The 24,806-nt window shown below is 48.7% G+C and overlaps 1 protein-coding gene across 1 annotated transcript in view; it reads right to left on the bottom strand.

Moving 5' to 3' along the window:
- Positions 1-24,806, bottom strand: part of LOC119100412 (uncharacterized) — a 61,806-nt gene that overhangs the window by 3,513 nt on the left and 33,487 nt on the right. Inside the window, exon 2 of the mRNA XM_037223510.1 lies at positions 15,346-15,513. Within this exon, the coding sequence (XP_037079405.1) occupies positions 15,346-15,513 (168 nt within the window). The remainder of the gene's footprint in view (positions 1-15,345; positions 15,514-24,806) is intronic.

Below are 24,806 nucleotides of genomic sequence, written 5' to 3'. Positions count from 1 at the left end.
CAACGCAATCACCTTTTCCTCCACTGAAATCTGAGTGACAGATGTGAATGAGCTTGGTGTACATCTCGGTGCCAGTATGCATGCAGAGCGTCAGCAACGCTTAACTAAACGACACTGGTTGACAATGTTGGATGTGATTTACAGCCTCATTTCATATGTACATAAAACATCACCCTTTACTGAGCATGATCACATTTCACGCTTAAGCACTTCAAGGCAATGCGAACACAGCTTTCAAAAATATGAAGTCTTAGATACTGTTAAGTCTACATAATAGTTCCCAGTAACCAATGTCCAAATTATGTCTGTATTATGCCTACTTCTGTACAAATCATTACGGCAATGCTCTTCAACGGCCCAAGTCTGGTAAGTTGTGACGCGATACTAAATGCTCACCGCAGCACATGTCTTGATATGTAACCACATGGCGCAGAAAACTTGCAGGCCATCGACCTACAGGTTATGATGATTGTCGCATGTTCCATATGTTACACATTTTTTGCAGTCCAGCATTCACATAGCTAGATGCGTAATTTTCAAAAAATGTACAATGCCTGTAGTGGTGCTTCTTGCTTCAGTTCTGTCCTATTGTCTCTTGAGCACCAACAAGTCCCGATACTTTATGTTACATGAGGCATTTGGACAGCTTTTGCAAGCGTATATTTTTAGCCATGATATGCTTGCCCTTGATGCAGACAGAGGCCGGGTGCAGAATGGCCGCATGGCAGACTTCAGGGAGCTGGATCGAAGTTTGACAGTGGGCGGTATAGGCTGCAGGCAGATATTCTAGAAGCAGTTGCTTCCTTGTTTAGCACTTTGACACGCCTGAGCGACTTCGCCTTTACAAGCTGCATTACTTGAGCACAAACTCAGCGAAGTTTTTCCAGGTTACTGATTTCACCCCGAGGTTCCTCTCTGCCTTGGTAATGTTTTTAAGCATCTCATGTTCAGCAATGAACCGCTTGCTTATGCAGCACCGGCGCGAAAAAGCCTTCGTGCCCAGCATCGATGTAAAATGAAACAACTGAAGTGGGGCATAACTTGCCAAAAATAAGGCCAACTTCCGACAAAAAAAGCATTTATTCGTGTCTAAGTGGAGTTGTGACTTGTGATACTACCGAAAGCGTTCGGTAACGCCCAAGTCACGTGAGGGCGTGTCGCTCTTTCAAGCACAAAGATCGCTTGCGTTCATGAAAACTTCGTCAGCCGCTTAAAAGACTCGCGCGCAAATCAATCACATTTGTAAATAAATACTGCTCCCACAACTAGGCTCCAGGCAGTTTGAAGGTATGGTGCATAACCGAAGGGAAGGACTAAAATAGAAACCAATAGCATGTCCCGACGTCACAATAGAGGTGACCTGACGCGGTAGGAATTCAAGACTCAAGGTTCATCCAAGTTGCCAAACTCAATTTGCCCAAATGACATTAGCATGCAGAAGACGGTTCGCGGATTCCTCCCAGGACCGGCGAAGTTGGCACCAAGCTATCCAAGCGAAGGTCAACAACCGATTCACCATTTTCCGGTTAATGATACACAAGCCCTCCTGGTATATTCTAGGTCAGGGCAATTTGTGTCTGCTAACAACAGATCATCTGAAGGTCTGCTCACACAGGATCTCTGGATGGTTATATCGACAGAGTCTTGCGGACAGCAAGGGACAGAACCAACCAAGGCAGCCTTGTGCTGAAACACAACGACCAAAACCATATTTTTATGAGATGATCACAACGCCAAAACAAACTCATTAACCGCTAAATTACTTCCTGAGCCCATTTATACGTTCTCTATTCCACATCTCTCAACTCGATTTGCAGTTGATATGCATCGTAGTCGAGGTCATGAACTATGGCTGCTACATATGCCAAGTAAATTTGGACTGTTAGTCACGTAAGACCAGCCTTCCCGACGCCAGGAAGCAGACCTCTGTCGCACGGGTTATTTCACCTCCTCACCTGACGTGGTGGGGTGGGGGGTGGGGGGGTGGGGGGGTGGGGGGACACAACACTTGTAGCCTCCCAGGTCACACTAATAACCTCATAATTTTCATTTCGGAAATGGCAAGAATGCTCCCCACCACTTATAATGTCAACTATTTAAGAACGCGCCGCTTTTACAAGCACCAGCAACTTCTTTGCTGCCCTCCAATTCTGAAAGTGCACGGGCTTTGGGGTCTGGGTCAAATGAGTGAACACCCGGTCACGGAAGCATCACACTTCCAAAATGCTCATGGCAGGCCCAATATATAGCCACACCACCAGTAGTTGTCAAAATTTGCATGTTAGGGCAACAGAGGAAACGACCGAGGCAGTGATCATTGTCTAAGGCCGTCCGACAGTCAGGTCATCCTTGAGGTCATCCATCAGGTAAAACCTCAGGCCATCCTTATTGTTTGGTAAATCTGTGATCTCGAGGTGGTTGGGATCAGGCATGCACTGTATTCCCATGCAATGGAGAAATTTGCGTTATACACATCGGATACACGTAAACATAATTGCTCGACACTATTTTAATCGAGTTTAAATTAGACTCACTGCATTTGGTCTCAGACACGGCAAGGTAAAACGGCCAATGCGGTCAAACATTTCCCTATCTACCATGTGATGGCCATCCATGTCACCACGACGCGATAAATGACATTCGGCGCAGACTGGCGGACTGTTTCAGATTGTATTTGTTTGAAACCACGTTAAAATCCGTGCCAGGTCAAATGAGGTGACACACGTTTGCAACGTGCTGCAATAACCATCAGAATGCACATCTCACGCGATGAAGAGCAAGGCTAAAATGACCAACGATGACCGAACTTCTTACGTGTGATGACGTCGATGCGATGAGCTCTTATGTGTGATGATGACGATGTCACTGACGTCGAAAACATTCACAAACATAAAGCAAACGAGTAACGAGTCCCAGCCGTCAGCAATTCAACTGTTTTGGTGATTTACATCTGGCTCATATACCCGTCGGAATGGATCACAGGTCACGACTTATTTGGAAAAGCGCTGAGAAAAGGACGGCACGTGTAAATGTGTTGCAACTAGCTTCTGAAAATCAGCGCGAGATCTTCAGTAGCTGTCAGGCTGTTCAAGACAAACCTCAGGAGGGGAAGGGCTGCCAGGCCGCCCATCGTGCAAACGTTGAAAGCATCCACAAATCTTTCCGAGCTGTATGCCAAGGCGTAAAGCAGCATATGTGTTAACCATCTGCAATTTTTAATATTTGCTCACAGACATGAGTCATACCAGTATGCTATTATGCTACTTATGCACTGTAATCAGTACACCGCCGTGTATTAGGGCAATGCGATCAACTATGACCTTACTGAAGTATATGTCAAGTTATTAAGAAAGACCATATTCTTGAAAATGGGAGTGGGAGACAGGCCACCGGATGTGTTTGCCGCTTCAGATAACATCATATTAGCTTGGCAAATCGCGTTCAATGTCCCCTAAAAGAGCTCTGTTTTAGGTAATCTAACCTCATTAAGGGATCTCGGCTAACAAGGAAACGGTCAGTGTAAAAAAGCATACGACACATTACCCTCCCTCGTAAAAATTGGGGTCACCTAGAAGCCAGACAGAGGTGGGTACAGGACGAAGAAAGAATGCGCTGATGGAAAAATGGAAGAAAAGAATGAAATACTCTCAGGCATCGGCTCCCGCAAATGGTACAGACGTGTCTATGAATGAAAAAGAAGGCATTGAACGCAAAATAACCGCGCAAACTGTGCACTAGCCGATATAAAGTGCATTAAACATACGTCTCATGAGCTGCTTTGCTTCATAATACTCAAATACCCGGGAATATTGGCCTGGTCCCAGCCATGGTAGCAGAGATATTCTGTCTTTATTGTGCAATGTGCACTGTCTTAATATCGCGTCTCTACAGCGTCATTAGATTGCATTGGCAAGAGGCGGCTTCAGAGATTTGATTGGGTTCCATCAAGACATCATATTGGTGTGCCGTGATCTATAGCCCAATCAAACAATTTTCGCTACATTTCCATCAGTATTCCGACAGGGCTATTCGGAGTTATGAGATGAATGATGAGCCACGGCCCGGCGCGCCGCTGGTGGCCCGCCGCCGTCCGTGACACTTACACAAAATATTTGACATCAGCTGACACTTCACACACAAATACGAGGCTATTTCGTGTCATTCGTCACAGAGATCGACATTTAGTCAAATGCAGCGTAAAGTGATAAGGGATGAAGACATACAAAACAAAAGTATACACATACAGAGTCAAACAACCCTAATGCGCCAAAGAACGTCTTGGCAGAGTGCTTTAATCTTGTCGGTTCCGGTCGTCTCGCCGCCACCGGCAACTGGCTCAGAAGACAGGCGGCTGGGTATGGGAAGGACCGGTGTCGTATCACCGCGCGCACCGCCAGCAGCGCAAGTTCCGATACCTTCGCGCAGCGGTAGCAGTTCGCACATTGTCCGCATTTGGTGGGGCGTGGTGAGGTGTTGGTCATCCTGCGGCACGTAGTCATGCTTTCGGAGACCGGTAGGCTACTCTGCTAGCAGATTTGACTACTTTCAACAGTCAGATTGTCGTTAACAGCAGGCCCCTGGACCAGCAAACTGCACAGCCACATCTCCCGTGAGAGGTGCCTTGACTGCGCGACGGTCAGCAGCACTTGTGGCAGGAGATGTCTCAGGTGGCGGAGACCGATCGGGAGACCGACTGCTCTTTTTTGCTACATCACTAACGTTCATCCCAACTCAGGTGGCGCTGAAATAACACGCCCAGGTTTTGCGTCGTCTGGCCCTTCCAGCACGGTCTCCCCATCGATCCGTGCGCTGACAGGGAAAATTCCGCTGGTGTTCTGTCAAGTGCCAAGGAGAAGGAATTGCAGGTTTGGATGCGCTGAGATTGAGGTCGTGGGTATGGCGCCATGGTGATAGGGGAGTACAGGGTAGTTTTCATGCGTTGGGTGAGGAAAGGAAGGTAGCTTTTTGACATCAAATGTAGGAATTATGTGCGTCATCGGTGTGCTGGGTGACATGACAGCCTGACGTGCATGCAGCCTGACATGACGTGCAGGCTGGGGGCCAAATTTTAGACCCCCTTTATTAGGGACCAATTTGATTGATACTTGATAAACCAAAAAGTAATCGCTAGAGACATACAATGCGCAAGACAGGTGGTACGCAGTTGTGCCCGTGTGAAACCCACAAACGCGCTTGTGTGAAATCTTGGGATCTCTAGGTCGTCGCTTACGGGTCCATTGAGATCAAACAATATCGATCTAGAGATCAGTGTCTGTATGCCCTTAAACCAGTGCTAACGTAGAAAGCTTTTCTAATCAAAATGCCAATCGGCGTCATTTAGATCACTGACCTATATGACTTTTAGAAGCAAAGGCATGTTAGGTTATTTTGATACTGGAATTTTGCATCAGCTTCAACAACTACCCTAGGTGACCAAGTTGTCAAATGCAATTTTGATTAAGGTCATTTTTGTTCAGATGCTTCTCGTGACCTTCATAACGTCAAAGACAGGAATCTGTCGATGTTCTTGTGATGGGCACATTCAAAATGAGCGTCAAAAGCTCATCCGCAAACCGAGTTTTCCATAACGAAACCGGCATGGGTTGACCTTCATCTCACCTTCATGCCAGGCCAAATGGTTAATGAAGGTAGTTGCTATAATAATTTTAGCTAAATTTTTGTCTTAAAAGCGGTATGACTTCACCTTAAACTCCATTGGCGTATAGGAACTTTTCTAAGAACTGTCTCCGCTAACGACCATGGCTTACCCTTAACCCTGTACCAAAATCTATTTTTCACTTCCAATTAGTCTTTTCTGTAGCCCTATACCGACCGCCGCCTACTACCTACACATGACCGCAAGCCGCATACGCTGAACCCGCCGGCCGGGCGACTCATCCTCGATCGGGTGACACGTGATTGCATCAACCGTTATGGATGGGTTATGTGCAGCTAAAAGACTTGCCTCCGTTCAAACCCAGGCCTTCTCACTCACTAGATTCTTCCGTAAGGCGATTCGATACTTCCTTTAAAAAGTCGCCTCCAGGGCCTCACCAGCCGTCGTTTGCTTCATACACTTCCCGCATCGCGAGGCCACGTCCTGCTTTGTAGTTGGCTTGGCCGACCATCGTACTATGTCGTACTTGCTCCTCATTAGTTAATTATCACATCTTTCTGGAGTTTGTGACCATGAATCGTTTCGGATGCATATAGTGTATAAGGCGCTCCGTTGATGACCATGTATGCTCATTCGCTCTCGGGCTCAAGCAAACAAGACCATTTTTCGCTCTGTACGTGGTCACGGTGGTGTGAGTGCTGGTGAGTGGAAGTTACCAGAAAATAGAAGCTGTTGACTTACAATATTTATATGTCTCTGACAGACGACAAAGACATGCAGCAGCAGTCTTCACAAGTCTGTCTATCACGCCAGCAGTGAGAAATCTGCTGCAGACCTGCTACATCTACACCTGCATGACATCTAAAACCTTACATCTACATCATCATGTTACATGACATCTACCTGCTACGTTATATAGGCGAGGTACGGCAGGGAGATGTCCAACAGTGTCCAGAGCTGGATTTTTAAGTCCCCCTCTCGTGCACGTTCGTGGCAGGCAAAGGCAGCCGTCGGTGCTGCTGGCTCCCGAAATAACCGCCAGCTGAACGAGGGTCGGACGCCTCGGGTGACTGGGGTCGTAACCCCAGGCGCGTCCTGATACAGACCGCCCCTGGGGTGTGGTTCCTTTGTATGATATCAAGAGGAGGGTATCGGACCCATACATCTCACATCACCAGGAAAGCGTAAAGAACCGAAGCGATCACAGCAAAAAGATCAACCGCCTGGACACGTGCGAATAGTAAATTTAGAGGTGCGCACATTTCAAAGCTGGTATGAACACACAAGTTAACTGGTGGTAATCACACCTACCACCTGATACGGTGGCTTCAATGGCCTTCAAGTTTACAGAAAAAGGACCATTGCCAAGCACGCCCCACGTGTCCGTCAAGGTCGTGGGGCGTGCGGCTGCACAATTCACTGTTCCTTGGCAGGACCACGCTCGACATCTGTGCCCGCTTCAACTACTCAGGGCGGGATCACACACCCGCATAAATTTCAGCCAATCAACTACGATATAGCACATAACTGAATGTGTATTCCTGATGCAAATGTCGCTGCTTAAACATTTGTGACACTTATGTGAAGTGCAAAATATCGCTTGCTCAACTGCACGTGCTGACTTGCACAACTCTCGCGAATCTAGAGGGAGCCGCAAACACCGAACAATTACACCGCACGCATCCCACTAGACTTGGCACAAGATCTGGCGAGTGTAACAGCGCTAGATTTCACGGCAATGCAGTTTTCCAGAAATCTACAAAAAAAAAATCAGGCGTCCTGCAACCTAAGTCCCCTAGGATGTTTAAAAAGCCTGTAGGACAAAAACAAACAAAATTAGAACGCCCAACCCTCCTGGGAAAAGAGCCCACCCACCACCTGCCATCTGTTTCATTGGAACACAAACTATAAATGCCATCCGTAATATGATTTGCTACTTCCTTTACAAAGTCGCCATTAGCGCCTCACCAGCCTTCCGTTACATGATATAATTCAGGGGTCGCAAGGCAATCTCACGCTCTGTGATTGGTTTAGCCGACCATTATACGGTGTCTACTCACTTCTGATTTGTTCATTATCACATCATTTCCGTAACATGAGATTATGCCCCATTGTGTTGGCGCAGTGTACAAGGCGCACCGTTTATGAACATGTGCTCTCATACGCTCACTAGACTCGAAGGCGCGAGTCTGCTGTTGCTTGTGCCCGTTGACGTTGCGATGTGAGTGTTAGTTAGCGTGAGATACTGAACAATAGAAGCTAGTAACTGACACTGTTTATCTTTTTCTGACTCACGGGAAAGACTAGCACGAGCAAGCTCATCGCTACTTTAGCTATCACACAAGCAGTAAGAAATCTGCTGCAGCGAGTTCACGATCGTAGAGCGCACCTGCCATTCCCCTTGACACTTTCTCCCTTTTTTGTCGCTAGGCGAAGACGCCAAAATCGCAAGACTTTTTGAGAAAAAAATCACCGTTTCTTGAGCTTCGGTATGCGTTGCGTCGGTTTTAAAAGAACGAAAGTTCGAGACATTCATAGCAAACTTCTTGACTCTGACAACAGATAATCATTCGATGGTTCGAGAAAATACAGACACGGCACAAGCTGGCCGGCATTGCCATGTAGCCAGGCTCCGTTTCAGTCCAGTGCAGCTGATGGACAGCGTCCGAGCAGGTGATGTGTGCTCGGAGCTGAGCACTGGAATGATGCTTCTGGACGATGACAAGTCCAGATAAGTCAGCACCCTTGCCGATGGTTTGGCAAAGAGGGTGACACACCGTCACGAAGACCAGACAATCCAGACAGCGATATCGTTTCAGCTGGAGAGGCTTGAGTCCGTCTCGAGAGGCATAGGTACGCACACAACGTTGACCTGGTTTCTCGGACAATAACATGACTGAAATTAGGAACCCAACTCATTCCATTGGCCTGAGATCTGCCATGAGCGTTAGATCATGGTCAAAAGAAGCCTCTTTATTACTGGGCAGCCTTCCGTATAACAAAAATGTTTTGAGCAGCTCATTTCTGATTTATTAATCATGCGGACGTCAACAGATATTCTATTTTGGCTTCATGGAGGTCAGAAGAACTCATGATGATTTATTGAGACACAGGGACTGAACACAACATTCCGGAACTACTAAAACAGCAATTAAGTATTTCTCTTGTGGAATGCTATGTTGATAATCGTAATTGTAAAACATGTATTTTTACAATACACGAGGGACATGCATCGTGTACTGAAGCGAATAACTTTTCTCTGGCAGAAATTCCTCGTTTCTCGCGATGTCCGGCAAAAATAAAAAGGAAGTGTCATGGTGCTCTACTTCACCCTATTTTGCTCACTGACGAATGTCAAACAATGTGAACATTTCCGTTCAGATCTTTGATCATTATATGGAGACGTGGCTAATGTATTTCGGTCTATCATCATCATCTCTTGGATAATAGGATCAAGTAACTGATCATCATCAACCTTCAACGGAGGATCATGTTGATAAAAATCATGAATTAACTTCTTGCCGAAGTGAGGTACGACCTACTGTCGGGTGGGCTTGTACCTGCCTCTGGGTGGGCCTAAACCTTTTGCCGGTTGGGCCTGGACCTACTGCCCGGCGGGCCTGGGCTTACTGCCGGGTTGGACCAGGACCTACTGCCGGGGTGAGTCAGGACCTACTGTCAGGATGGGTCAGGACGTACTGTCGGGTTGGCCAGGACCTACTGCCGGGATGGGTTAGGACGTACTGTAGGGTTGGGCCAGGACCCACTGCCGGGATGGGTCAGGACGTACTGTCGGGTTGGGCCAAGGCCTTCTGCCGGGATGGGGCAGGACGTACTGTCGGGTTGGGCCAGGACCTACTGCCGGGATGGGTCAGGATGTATGTCGGAATGGGCCAGGACCTACTGTCGAGATAGGTCAGGACGTACTACCGGGATAAATGCTTCCCAAAAATGCTTGCGAGATCATGCGATGACCAACATACCCGAGAACCTACAGAACTGCTCGATGTTTATTTGCCACCTTATGGATGCAAGTAGAATACCACATCGCTTTTCGGTTTTAACCCACACCTTTCGTCTTGCACACCGCAGACTACCGTACAGATTACATCCCCGCACAAAATGGCACGTGCGTTTGGTGTATGAATCGGTGTTCTTAGCACCGATGACTTTTTTGGAATTTTAAGGTGGCAAACACTCTTGTCGTGGTAAATCACTCTTGTGCAAGCTTTTCTGGTTCTTACATAGCCTAAGCAGTGCACAATTCCCGAACCGCGCTGTTGACCTATTGCTAGAAACGGCACGCTGTCACGATCGCAGCAAACAAAGCAGACTCACACGTAGCCTCGCCTGAAGGACTGCGTTCTTTTGCTTGCTTTACTCACTCGCTCACTAACGCTGAATAAATCTTAGTTTAAGCCGTCCTGCTCAGGCTTCTTAAAAATGCCCTTGATAATAGTTGCCAAACGGCCATCATAAGGCTTGACTTAGGTGCTCATTAGCTCAGCCGCTCCTTCATGTGCGGCTCCCACGTCAGCCGCGTTTATTCTATGCTCAGCTATGAGAGGAGAGTCGAGCCAACTCATTCTTTCTCTTCCAACATTTTCTTCCTTTTCTCGATGCAGGAGCATGTCGCTTCTTCAAAAGTCTTAAACAGATAAAGCACTTAAAGTAAGTCAACGCAAAACCCCCGTTTATATATCACGGGCTGTGCAAAGAGGTGAATTCCGCCGTGCGATCAGGCTGTTTATGTGGCTTTCGAGAAATGTGCACCAGTGGTCCTAGTTAAAGATTCACTTTAGTCCAAACAGCAGTTAAGACTTTGGCTTGTTAAGCTGGAGATAGTTTGCAATATCCAAGAAATTGGGCTTGGGAAGAAAGTTTACGCGGAAAAACGCATAATGCAAAACCTGTTACGCTCCTGGCTCCGATATATGGCTTCATGTGGGAGCGACGAAACGCAGTGTTCAATACCCTTTCAAAAATATTAGGCTTCCCATTCGTATTAAAAGGTTTCATAGAGAGGAACATATTGATCACATCCGTTATTGTCATGTGCTTTTTCTCTCCCTAAAATGCAAAATAATTCAATATGTATCAACAGAGTAATTATAAAAATTATGGGCTAGAGGTTCGGCCATTGTAGGCACTTATAGATATGCGCACCGTATAGTTTTGTGGAAGTTTTTATGCGTAGGGAGCGTTGTGATAGGCTTTTTAATATTGTCTTATTCGGCGTTTAATGTCAACGTGCATAAGTAACTGTTTTGTTACAATTTTCCTGTGGCTAAAGACCAGCAACAATCGACAATGTGTCGTGGGAAATGTAAGTGGGGTGCATAGACGATATTTTCCAGTCTTGGTTTATTTGCTCCATAGTGATGCGTAGCAAGCCATTCACATCGATGCACTTTTGAAATAGAATAATGACGCTTTTGATTTTACTACACGGTCTATTCTAGTATATACTCGCATTTGTGACCACAAAAGGATTCACAATTGCTCTTTGCTAGAACGAACAAAAATCCGATTCAAAACTACACGAATCCCGAATGACAATGTTCCGTAACTTTTACACTTTGTCTTGCAACGTCATGGACAAAACGTCCTAGAAACCACCATCGCATGCCACTCGCCGCCCCAAGGTCGGTGTTAAAGGCACAAATTTGCTTCCATATTATCAAATAAAGACAGCATTTTTAACCTCAGACGACAAGATATCAGGTGAGTAAGCCGTGACATCTTATAAATATCATTAAAACAATTCATTTACCGACTTTGTCTGAGGTTAACCACAAAGAAGACATCATGAAACACGATTTGCGCAACGCTTTTAAGGCAGGATACTTTGAGAACTGCTTGACAAATAATTTCATAGAACTCTGAGATATTTCGGTAAGTTCTTAACTTATACTCCGTACAACTCACCGAGACCTCTCGACTTCGACGCCTGTGATTTGGGCACCCCTTCACATAGCACAGTGCATTAGGTGTTACAAGGTGGCAGCTTAAATTATTAATTAATTTGGATTCTTTCTATTCGTCCAGTCTGCAGATAGTTGGAACATCCGCCTTCAGCCACGTGCCATAGTTTTGTGAAACTCAGTTTTCGCCTTACCTTGACCACTGGTGGCTCTGAGCACTGCTAGAAGTGTTGAATATTTCCTTAGTATGTTTCAGTAATTGCTTGATATCTTCTTCTAAACAGCACATCTTGGTGCATTTAAGGTTATTATGTCATCATCATAGCTCCAGTTGTCGAAAGCAGCATGTCCGTTCACCGAATGCCTTAATCTCAAGAGAGACAGACTGTTTGAAGTAACAGACTGCCTGGGGCCCCGCCGCTCACCGTAGGTGGTTGATGTAGCTGTTAACAGAGATAACGAGGTCCGGGCGGCAGGATGCTGGGGGCAGCAAAAGAAAAAGATTTGTGCATCCTATTCCGCCATTCAGGAAATTGGTTCGTCACGCTCATCCCAGATAATATCCTAGACGCCTGCCATGGCCGTCATACTGGCGTAGCCATTCTCTCTACGTCCACGTCATTAATTGACTCACTCGGTTCGGGCAGCTGTCTATCGTAATCGTCTTATATGTATATATATATATATATATATATATATATATATATATATATATATATATATATATGTATATATACATGTATATATACATATATATATATACATATACATATATATATATATATATATATATATATATATATATATATATCGGAAGCGTAGACATAATGCTGCCGATGAAGCTGACGTCGACATGAGAGCAAGTTTGGACCTGTTTTATGACTGAGCCGTAGGTGAAATAAAGTTCACTGCTCTCGGCTGGAAATACAGGCGCTGCTCCTCAAGATTCCGTTATCTAGCGTTGCTCAAGCGTGGCGGAGGATCGAGTGCGCTCCAGCCACCAACTGTCGCTCTGCCGGCCGGTCCTAACCCCGAGTATGCAGGCATTGCCCGCGCACGGCATCGGACCAGACGGCAGCGCGCTGCTCGGCAGGATGGCCATGGCCGTGTGTCGGCGTGCTACCGTACTCCCTGACTGCAAATCAGCTGCGGCGGCGGCATCCCATACGGAATGATCTCTGATGTTGATGCACGGACACACAGGCGGCATACTTTCTAAACGAAACGTTGCGTGGTTTTCGTGGAAATTCGAGAAGAAAATTGGGCTTCCTACAATCGGCCTTTCAACCGTGATAAGTGCAGCACAACGGCACAATTGTCATTCGTGTAATGGGTGGTTCTGCTCAGTTCACTGCACTTGACCTCACCACATGAATAATGCAGCGCGAAGGGCACGCCGCGTGTGTGCCACGAGCAGCTGTAGCCAAACTTCGCGGATAAATTGCAGCGTTGAAAGGCAGCAGCAGAGAGAAATATATCCGTATAACAAAAATGAGCATGAGACGCAAAACATTCCATGTATTGACTTAACAAACAGTTAAGGCCGGCTCCATCACTTTAGCATCTAGGCTGCATTCGGGAAAAAGCCTTAAATGCGTTTGGGTAGTGCGCGAAGTGGTAATGCGCTGGGTAATGGATCTTACTATCTGGCCGGATACCAGATGAGCCAGACAGTAGCAATTATCCTCCCAGGCAGTGATATCTCGAGAAGCTGTATTGCAGGGAGGCCTTTTATAAACATTGCCGCGTAATTTATCACCGATGCAAACATCATGTTCGTGCGCAATAAATTTTAAGCTGAGGCATTCCGTCCACCCCTTATTTAACTCTTAGTGCGTCTCAGTTTTCCCTAATTCGTACGTCTATTTTTGCCATCGGGTTCAGTACAACAAGGCTGTCTAGTCTGATATCCAAGTATGGCTTCGATCACGTCAATTTATAGTAACTAACAAGTGAGTGCTAGGACATGATACCTGATTTGGATAGCTGTAGCTTCAATTCATTTGGAGGCATTTACATGAAACCACCGTTGACATCTGTTGGCCACCTAGTTTAACATTGTAACATCAATGGTTCGCCACAACGGGGACATATATACCGGAGGGAAGCACTTTTTTATGGAGCTTGCGCGTCATTGGTCGTACGGCCTTTCTTGACATCATGCGCGACTTTTCCAAGTCCCTTTCATCCGCTGTTTGAGCATTCGCTGCAACTTAAACCCCATCCCCATAGACCCCTCGTCTCATCGCATCCCACGGTGTTCAGTGGGTCGAATCTGAGGTACGTCGGGTGGATTTTCATCTCGTGACACGCAAGCATCCTTGCGGTTCGGCCATCAACTGCACGGTAGTTCGTACATAATGGGGAAGTCCCGGATCTGACCGAACACAAATTCCCCATAAAACACCGAAATTTGCCAATTGAAATGTGACAGGAAATGACCGGTTTGTCCTAAAAAAGAATTGAACCTCTACCAGCTCGAACGAAATGTTACCTGCTATGTTCAAACAAGACATCAAAACGTTATGTAGTGTTGGATGGGCGTTTTTCACACTTTCGCAGGAAGAGCAGGACCCCGAAGGGGCTATCCCAAAACTGAACAAGGTGGATCCAAGCAGAAGACGGCATTGCATTGCTTGCGCAAAGCTGTATGAAGCAGGCCCGAAGGACACAACAAAATTCCAGTCGAGATTTCTTGCGGTGGCGCGTTTTACGTAATGTATACCTAGATGACTTAACATTTGGATCTCGTGGAATGGTATAATTACGTAGTATCACGATGCACAGAGGGTGGTCTATTCTTCGACGGACATACCTTGACGGGCAACTGAACATAAAATCATCCAAAATGACGTCCGCAAAGAGGTCTCTGCTCATGATCTAGGGTATGGTCTTTAGGTAGGGTCTTTAAATTGTGACGGAAATGGTAAAAATGTTGTAAACAGGTTTTTGAAGGCTTTAGGGCAAAACGCTTAGTAGCTTTACAGTTTTCCAGAAAAATCTCGCAGAAGATCTTTGGTCCGTCACCAAGCAAGCGTGAAAAGAACCGATGAAGCATTTTATATTTATAGGACTAGTTGATTTAGTTTGAGCCTTCTTCACCTTACATACCATACGCAAGCACATTCACTACACGTGTATGTTGTTCCATGTGTTAAAAGACTCCATATCGACGGGCTTTCATTTTGTACAAGAATAGGATGGGATGGAGAGATTTCGGCCGCTTTAAATTATCATATTTGACGTCCTATAACAGCCTGATTATGCTAATATTACTCATAGGCTCCGGTAAACAGTCAAGTTCCATGCGACGCCTTCGCTTGCTTGTTGTCCCGTATCTAGTATAAGGCGGCGCATAACTAGGTGTGTCTACACACAGCGATATCTACATCCGCGATGAGCTGAACTATGCCAGGGGGAAGTGAGCCGTCATGGGATATGCACGGTGAGGAACAGTTGGGTTAATAGAAGTGGGCCAACACACTAGGTTCAAGCATGAGCTTTCTCACTGAGCCCTAGTGGGACAGCCTGCGCGCATATTGCGGCCGCATAAGTGAATCAATAGACGCCTTTGTATTCACAACATGTACTATAGCTTTTAAATGACATGCCGGATGCCGAATGAATGAATACCGAATGAATACCGAATGACATGCCGAATATTTGTAACCGTTGAAACCCCTTGCAAATGCCACTCGTATAATGAGCCGAGCCCCGGGCATGACGCGAACGGCTCGCTTCGACCTGTGCCGAAGCAAACACAGCAGACGGCAGGGTGACAGACCGCGCACCGCCGCCGCCAACCGACCATGTCGAAGATCTGCGTGAGCGTGATGCCCAGCTGGATGCTGATGGAGTGCGAGGCGTTCAGCAGTGGCCGCACGTCCGGGTCGTAGCCTCGCACGATGAAGTCCATCAGCTTCTTCTCTTCATTGTTTTGCAGTCTGCCGTCCTGTGGCACCTCCGGCTGGCCTGGAACAAACAGTGGCCCAGGTCAATACGACAGCAAGGTGACCTTACCCTGCTCTCGTGCCCACAACTCATCGGTAAGTTCTGTTGTCGAGTCCACAAGTCTTGCTGTCGGGTCCACAAGTCCTGCTGCCGAGTCCACAGGTCGTGCTGTCGAGAGTCGACAAGCCCGGCTGCCGAGTAGACCGACCTCTGCTATTAAGCAGGTCAGGTGCTGCTGCCCAGTCGGCCCAGTCCGGTCGCTGAGACTCCGCTTCTTCGGGCAGCCCTCCGCGCGTGGGGCGGATGCCTGCGTCAGTCATCCGTCAGCAAAGACCTTCTGCAGCGGGAAGGCCAAGGCTCATGGGACGTCTTGGCATTAGGCCACTCGCTGGCAGCACCAGTCCACGGAAATGGCCCCCTAGTGACCTGTTAGCTAAACGCACATCCGCAAGGCACCGGCGGGTGAGCCGTGCATCGTGGAATTCAACTTACTTTGTCTTTAATCGGATCGGGCATGTGCCGGAGCCGGAACCTGCTATGCTTCACCGACTCGTCCCATTCACTGGTCAGGAATGACGTGGGCTGTAGTTTAGCTTTATGAGACTTGGCCGGCCCGTATGACCCGTTTGCATATTCGATCAGCCATCAAATGCGGGCACACCGCCTGGGGCAGTCCCGTGGCCCGACGAGACGTGCTGGTGTAGACAACACGTAAAAGTGTCGTTCTTGTTAGGCGCATGTCCTTACATGGCTGGCGAGAGTAGCCCTGTGGCAGCGGAAAGTCAATGAACGTACATTTCGTGACCATCGCGGCCATTTTATGTGAGTCCAAAGAGAAACTCATGAGCCGAATGCTGCAGACCACATTGTTGTGAACGGGCCACTCTTACCGGAATTCTCGACCACTTTCTCCGAACAGTTGAAGAATAAGCTGTTATGATCAACGGACATGTACAGATGATCCGGTGGAATGGACTGTCTGGTCAGACAAATATTTGGGAACCACGTTCAACCCAGCGTCGCGAGAGTTAATATCCAGGCATAGCATTGTGGGTGTGATGTTTTAAAGCCCAAGAAGTGTGATTTTCCAGAAAGTCCGCACTCTGGCCTGAAATGATGGGGTCACCAGAGTTTTCCGCTAAGCTTGCTCTCAATTACTTTGGAAACACCAGGGGCGACGGCTAAGTTAAAAATTGCGAATCAGGGCTAGGTTTAAGTCGGGGTAAAGCGATTAAGTTGGTTACAATGTTTGTAGACTGATCCCTAAATGTCGTTAGAGACAGCTTTTGCCTGCTTCAAAAGTCTCTGCGACGTGCAACATAACCGTCTTTCGTCCTCAGTCTCATCCATAGGCATGTATGTAGGTATGAAAAAAGCGCAGATGTCAAAGTATGGAACCTGGCATATAATATTCGCTACAATCACCAAGCGTACGGCTACAGGACAACTTGCGCGGCACTTGGTAACAGAAAGTGGACAAACACCAGAAGGTAATAGATAAGCTCCAGAATTGGGCTTTTGTATTAGTCAAAAGAGTTAATCCGAGAGCTTAGAGAAATGCTTATATACTTAAACTTATACTTAGGGAAATCTCCGTTTTGCACTTCGTTCTGGTCAGTGGTCCCAAGAACATTCCTTAGCGACAAGACTTAAGCTGACCATGTGACCAATCGTTTCTTGAAACTTGGACTCCTTCGCGTCCAAAAGGTAGACACTTGCAAGTGCGAACTTGATTCATGGGACGTTTCGCCATTCATCTCGAGCTGTCTCGGAGGACTTTGATAGCAGAAGTGTGGCACTTGACGGATTCATGGAATTCAATTGAGAATGAAGCGTTCGAGCTATACAGACTGGACCAGCGATCAAACGTTCATATCAATCTGTCCGATTTGTAAAGCCTTTTGCCCGACTCATGGCTTCGCACCGGCGAAAGGGCTTTTTGAACAACATGCCACGGTTTGTTTGGCTACCTCAAGACAATTAAGCAAAAAAATAATCATGGTCCACTGATACCCGTTCTTCTCCCGGAGGTGTGTACATGTCACTGAGCGACGGCGACCGTCTGTTCTCTCCGTTCTTTCTTAGTGGTTGGCTGATCATCACAATAATCGTCTGCTCTCCATCTGGAGCTCTTGGGTCGTTTTGGAGACACCGACTCACTGAGGTCGTTCTCATCGTTCTGTGCATCGGCTGAATCCGTGGGTTTTACGGACCTCTAGTCGTGTGGCGGTCTCCATGAGACCCTGGAGAACCTTGCCACCTTCAAGGAACATGACCGCTCCACGGGCTTTATCTGTCCCAAGGTTCTCGTTTCTTGATTACGTGCCATCAGTTGTACTGTGAGTTTATCCGACGTCTAGGGCTATTCGTGACTACACCTCCAGCCAGTCTGCATGGTTTTCTGACGGACACATATTGCGGTCGTGCATGAGGCTGACCCAGGGTTGCCGCTGAGGTCGGCTCCTGATGAAAAACTTGGTTCGTGCATCGTGTGGTGACGGCTGACTGATGATATCAAACGCGACCCCCACCATTTCTCAACCAAACTGTTCAACAAAATACCCTGGTGGAAAAGGCGGCGGTGGGGAATGATTCGGCGGGTTTTAGCATAAGCCAGCCGGCAAAAACAGACAATTCGCGCCGGGGGCGGGCGGTGAATGGCGCTGTGCCGCAGTTAACGATCCGAGGCGGTGGCGTCATTAATTCGGCGGCGGCGGCGGCGGCGGCGGGTCCGCCACCGGCGAGCGACACCCGGCAGCCCGACTGGCGCGCCGGCCGTGCGCCGAACCGATCCAATCACGCATCGGCGCCCAGCCGCGTTGTGCGCCGGCCACCGGCGGGATGAGCCTGGCCGGCGGCGCCCCTCTGCTCGCCGGCTGGATGGCTCGCCCCACCGAAGATAGAATGCTCCCCCAGCTGATCTGGCCGCGGCGGGGTGGGGAGGCGCCGCGGGCGGTGGCGGTCAGCGCGCCGACATTAGATGGGCACTGAGGGCCTCTTGTGACTGGGCAGGACGGACCGGAGCCATGCGGCGGCCCAAGCCCGGCCGCGATCGCCCAGCTTCGGGCCGAGACACCGGTCACCGGCTCCAGGTCTGGCAGTCCCATGACACGGCCTGATCGACCGGCATCCCCCGTCTGATTAACGTTCTATAATAAGGTTTTAGGCACGGCTCTCGTAGCGCCCAGAGTAATCTACGTTGACAAAGTTAGGGTCGCTGGCATTATCCCGTCGGCAGAGTGGCGCGACTGCAATCCCGCGGCGTCGCCAAGGCGACCAGAAGGCCGTGTTCCCATCACCTGACTAAGCACTGTGGTACGGTGCCGCTGCCACACGCGGTGAGAGGGTCGTCACTCCATCACCTGGCTAAGCACTGCGGTACGGTGCCGCTGCCACACGCGATGAGAAGGTCGTCACTCCATCACCTGGCTAAGCACTGCGGCACGGTGCCGCTGCCACACGCGATGAGAAGGCCGTCACTCCATCACCTGGCTAAACACTGCGGTACGGTGCCGCTACCACACACGATGAGAGGGCCGTCACTCCATCACCTGGCTAAACACTGCGGCACGGTACCGCTGCCACACACGATGAGAGGGCCGTCACTCCATCACCTGGCTAAACATTGCGGTACGGTACCACTGCCACACGCAATAAGATGGTCGTCACTCCATCACCTGGCTAAGCGCCGCGGTACGGTACCACTGCCACACACGATAATGCGGCCGTCACTCCATCGCCTGGTTAAGCACTGTGGTACGGTACCGCTGCCACACGCTATGAGAGGGCCGTCGCTCCATCACCTGGCTGGCCTCTGCGGTACAGTACCACTGTCACATGCCTTACCGTAAGTCAGACCTTCATGCGTAGTAGTGCCGCATGTAACCATTACGTTAGCTGTATATTAGTCAAAACATTTCCAGGTTACAATCAAAGCCTGACCAATAGCATACGACTGTTCATAAAAGGCATGCAGGTCAGCGTCATGAGGCAATGCCGAAGAAAGTCATTGGGTTAAGAAAGACGGCTTCATTTCATTTTGCTACAGTCAACGGCCGCCAACTTGGGAGCAACACGTTTGAGTCTCATCATGGCATCTCACCCACAACAAATGCGTGCGATGACGTGAACAATTCACTAAGAACTGCGCCGACAATACACATCACGGCTGTTCGTCGCACGCATTCAGAGCGCTTCGATGAGATGCATGAGTCGCTACGCCAGGCCAGTTGTGGCGCCCACGAGTCGCTGCGCCAGGCCACTTGTGGCGCCCTCGAGTCTCTGCGCCAGGCCAGTTGTGGCGCCCTCGATACGAATTGCCGCTGCTCATGCGAACAGCGTAATTGAGATGCGACGAACCGAGCTTGCGCCATCACGACCCTGTTAGTATGCATCAGTCGCGGAGCCGCAAGTGATTCGCCGGCGGCCGCCTCGCCGGCTGGGTCATTCAGCGGACCAGTATGCGCGGCACATGTAGCGTCCGTGAACGTAATCACAAGAGGCCAGCGTTCATCAGCTGAGTGACTCCTGACGCTCTGTCTCCGATGTCAGGATCGCCACTCGGCCGCGCTCGGCCGCTCGGCGTCGGTATTCATCTGCCGAGCACTGCCTACAGCCCCGGAGGGTCAAGAAGGTCATAAACTGCCGCACAACGGCTGACATACCCCATAATGAAGTCAACACCCGAAGCCGTATTGCGACGTAAAATAACCATGGCGGCAGGATGGAATAAAGGTCCGATCACTTGAGGCCCGGAAAATGACACATGAACGACCCCCATTTTCATCAAGGTCAACTCCACGGGTTCGGCATGAGCATGGATATCCAAATGAAATGGTTAGCAGACTGAGTTACGTACATGTTTCGAATAAATTGCCGGTATGGGTACGGGTATAGACAAGACGTTTGCGAACTACCGGGTGCATGTTTTGGGCGCAGTACAGCTCAATATTACTGCTGCTGCTTCTAGTATGTATAAATACGTCACTTCATACTCCTTTTGAAATTTTCGACTTTACTAGTAAGCTTTGGATGCCAAGTTAGCTTAAGTTTGTTAAGGGTCAAAGAGTTGAAATGATGCAGATACCGTGTAGGTACCGTGTAGTACGACTGATCAGAAATGAGTAGCAGCTAGATATAGGCACAGGCCCATAAGTAACGGGTGGACCTAGTAAAAACATCACCGTAAATGGCTATACTGTTTTATATAATTGGTCGACACAAAGCATGCGATATTGCACAAACTTCTGTTACCACGTGACCCAAAAGACTGCTACCAAGCTTAATCCAATTGGACAAAAGTCAACAAGACCCTCTGGCCGACGAGGGTCTCCAACTACTACCGAAGTCTTAACTAGCGCGTTTGTGTGCAGTCTAAACGCCGGCCGTTCGCAGGATTTTCGAGCGGGCATTTCGCTATTTCCAGTTCCGGCAGAGCGAGCGAAAAACATTGGCCCGATAGGGGCCTGCCGATGGCCGCCGGCCAGATCGGCCGCTGGTGAGCGATGCAGTGGCCCGGAAGTAATGGAGTTCCCGACCACTGCCCAAGTTCGGCCGGGGAAAAACTTGCCCGCTGCACTCCGTGTCGTCGCCCTTCTCGGCGTGATGGGGTCCCGGCGTGGCACAGGCGGCCGGCTGCGACAGCCACTCCTCAGCAGGCTGGCGCGCGCACCCCGCCATTGAGTGGTGGATGGTCGCCGGCAAAAGCTGCACAGGAAGATCGTGGATCTCCTAGATAATAAGGGCTGTGTAGAAAGGGTACCCGAAATTTTCAAAAAATATTCCTGACCCTTAACTGAGATGTTTAGACACCACGTGACACTCAAATCTGGACAAATATTGGTACCGGACATTAACTGCCGAACTTGCTACCCCTTCCCCACCAGTAGCAGGGGCTAGGGTGTTCAACACTCCTATTCCCCGATTTTCGGGAAGCAATAAACCTAACCGACTGATTTAGTCGGCAAGCGATGAGTCAGAACGCACGACTATACCACATTTCTCATTGTTACCTAACACGCCATTTAAGCGAACGCTGCACATTTAAAGATATTGGAGCAAGCATCAGCGATGATGAACTAAGCTCACTTATATGCTATTGGCAAACTTTTAATTGGGAAAAGACTGCTCTAGACAACACAAGAGTTCTGTTTAGTAAATATGCTCCTGAGTGCGTCATTGTTCGATTACGTTATCGTGCCTTGCACAGCATTGATTGAGAGCCAATCGACGGCCGTTGTATCTGGAAACCGTGCTCACAAACACTAGAACTAAACGACTCGACAATTATATTTTATTGGCCTTGATCGCCAAGTGACTAATGGAATGGCAGGATTTGAATGACGTTGTTATAACGTAATGAATGGTTGGGTGACCTTGAAACAGTCTCCTGGAAGAGACCCACACATCTTCGCAAGCGTAAAGCTCAGCAACTAGATGGATTTATATCTTGAAAAATGGCACGGCTGTGAATTGCACCGAATGATCTTAAAGATGGCTATTTCATTTCAAAATCACATGCGAATGTGGAACACTACCTTTAACCCTCGTCCTGATCCGCCGTCTTTCATCACACAGACTGATGGAGAGGTGATGCGGCTCCCTGTCGTCTCTTAGCTAAGAAATATAAAACTTAGCGGATAAAATTATTTGATTGGCGGCCTGAACGAGATCTCGCGACCCACTGCCGTTTCCCAACTAAGAAAAATAAAGCTTAACGGAAAACACTATTGGATTGGTGACCTGAAAGACATTTCGCGCTTGGTAATATATATAGTGCATGCAGATGTTTCTGGGTCAATAATTCAGCCCACTAGGACTTGTCAGGGGACAAATCGTCCCGAAAACGATCAGTTGTAGGTTTGTATGCTCATATGCACTAGAAATACCTCGTAGCGACACGAAACCAAAGCAAGCGTGTTCCGTATTTAATTCTTAGTGCAATGACGAACAGTTTTATGTGTCTCGTTGCACATAAATGCTGGTGAACAGTTTTATTACCGATCAATGCTTTATTAATGACGGCGAGTGCAATGACGAACAGTTTTATGCATTTAGCCGCATATTAATGATGTACGGCTTTGTGAATATAACAGTGGTGGCCCACTGCGCACGTTCCGCGGCATCGTCGGTTGCCGCCCGCCGCCCGCGCAGACCGTAAATCAGCATGCACTGTTCCTCGAAAACCACCGATGCTCCGGAACCAGAAATGCTAGGGACGTGTTGGTATCAAAACGCGCGCAATGCTCACATGTACCAGTCATGCCTCGTAACAGCACGAAGCATAAAGGTGTGTTCCCTGTCTGATTCCTTAAACCTCAAACACCTTACAGGACATGGTCGCATCGATCCCTCTTCCTATCAGGGCAAGGGGTAAGGACGTTACAGGTATGGTCAAAGGTCATGATTCCGGGAGACAGACGGAACACCTACTACATACTTCTCGCACATTCATTTGCTCTTATGGTCCCAGTGTCGTACCAGATCCGGCCCTTAAAACTATTCGACATGCCGGTTTGGTGAACACGATCGCGTGGGGCTCACGGGTTCTCCTATACTGCTGCGCATTATAGGAGATTAATGAAATTGCGTTGCCTAGGAAATGCATTCATCGTTCTTACATATGCGCCACTGGCATGTGTTCCTCGAAGGCACCCTAAATCAAGAGGCTGAAATCTTCTGGCTAAACGAGAAATGCGATGCCTGGCTTATTGGGATTTCATTTCGACAGTGCATATAGCGCCTTCGTTATGTGATGCACACGGGGAAATGCAACTACCTTGTGCGTGGAACAGCTGTGACCTGTTGTTTGAATTGATCTGTTGCAGTTCACATGACATACAGTGCGACTCATCAGTAAGCTGCTGTCCCATTCAATTTTTTTTTAAAACGCGACACCTTTTTTGCGTTTCTTTCACGTGACATCATGTTGTTATCCACATGATGACATGGGGCTTAAAAGAACCTGCTGTGAGCTTCTGACACAAGAGGTGTGAGGACGAATGTAAAAACAGGAGCTCCGGAAGCAACTTTGATTTTAAGACTTTAATTTGTGAGGTCGTTGTGACGTGACCTATGATCCGTGACCAGCGCTTCCCCTCCCGAGAAGTCAGAACCATGGTCGCAGCACTTCCTATCCCGACAAGTGAGAGTCATGCTCGCCGCACCTCCCCTCCCGAGAAGTCGGAAGAGCGCCCACAGCACTTTCCCTCCCGACAAGTGGGTCATGCCCGCTGCACTTCCCCTCCCGAGAAGTCGGAGCAGCGCCCACAGCACTTCCTTTCCCGGCAAGTGGGAGTCATGCTCGCTGCACTTCCCCTCCCGAGAAGTCGGAGGAGCGCCCACAGCAGTTCCTTTCCCGGCAAGTGGGAGCCATGCCCACAGCACGGGGGTCGGCTGTGACCGAGCACGACCTTCAGTCGGAGGCGGAAGCCCTCATGCCTGCCGGCCGTCACCAGCCAACTTGCGTGAACAGTTTTGAACGCTCGGGCTGTGCCGATAGAAGCCAGCCTGCAGCTGCACGCGGCCGAGGGCAAAGGGTGATGTTCCGGGGTCGTGGCGGTGTTCCGAACGGGACGCCTCAGGGCGCTGGCCACCGCTTGGGTCTGCCGCTCGTCATGAGCTGACAGGGAGCGTCGGTTTGGTTTGTGCGGCAGGCAGGACTGGGTATCTCTTTCTGCGACAAATAATATGAAAGAGGTGGTATGCCCCAAGAGTCATGATCAAAGAGCTGTCGGGCGCAGGAGACGAATTCGCCCGCAAACTCTCCGGGGCCAATCCCAAGGCCCGTCTTTCTTCAACCCTCAGAAAATTCACACATAATGATCCCAGATGCGATCGAGTGCCCATCTCAGAATGAGCAGGATCTGTTACGTCTGGCGACAAACCACTGATGACTTCTGGAAAACTAACAACTTTTGGTGAATAGACTCCAGATGGACTAGAGAGTGATTTGGCTACCAAAAGTTGCTCGTTACATTTACAACAGTGGACCGACACTTTCCAAACAGCATGCACTTCTTCGCATCACTGTGGCGCCTGTTCTGTACAGCCCAAATATGGGCATCAGCACTTGCTTTATTGCAGCACAGAGTGCAGAAGAGACTGGCTCGGCTTTTACTCATGGGTGGGTCTAAAGCTGGGTAAGGGCGAGGTAACACTGGATGTATGGCGTTTATCCGCAGTCACGCGGAGTCGGCCGGAAGTCTTAACGGGAAAAAGCGCGAGCACGACAACCAACTAGACAGAGCAACAGCTAGCACAGCTCCTCAAACTGTCATACATTGTCATCATCATTTAATCCAACTTGGATGCGT

The sequence above is a fragment of the Pollicipes pollicipes genome, unplaced genomic scaffold (genome assembly GCF_011947565.3).
Source record: "Pollicipes pollicipes isolate AB1234 unplaced genomic scaffold, Ppol_2.1 Scaffold_4881;HRSCAF=5763_pilon_pilon_pilon, whole genome shotgun sequence".
Lineage (NCBI taxonomy): Eukaryota > Metazoa > Arthropoda > Thecostraca > Pollicipedomorpha > Pollicipedidae > Pollicipes > Pollicipes pollicipes.
Note: the sequence above shows the minus strand (reverse complement) of the source record. Positions and strands in the feature narration are given on the sequence as shown.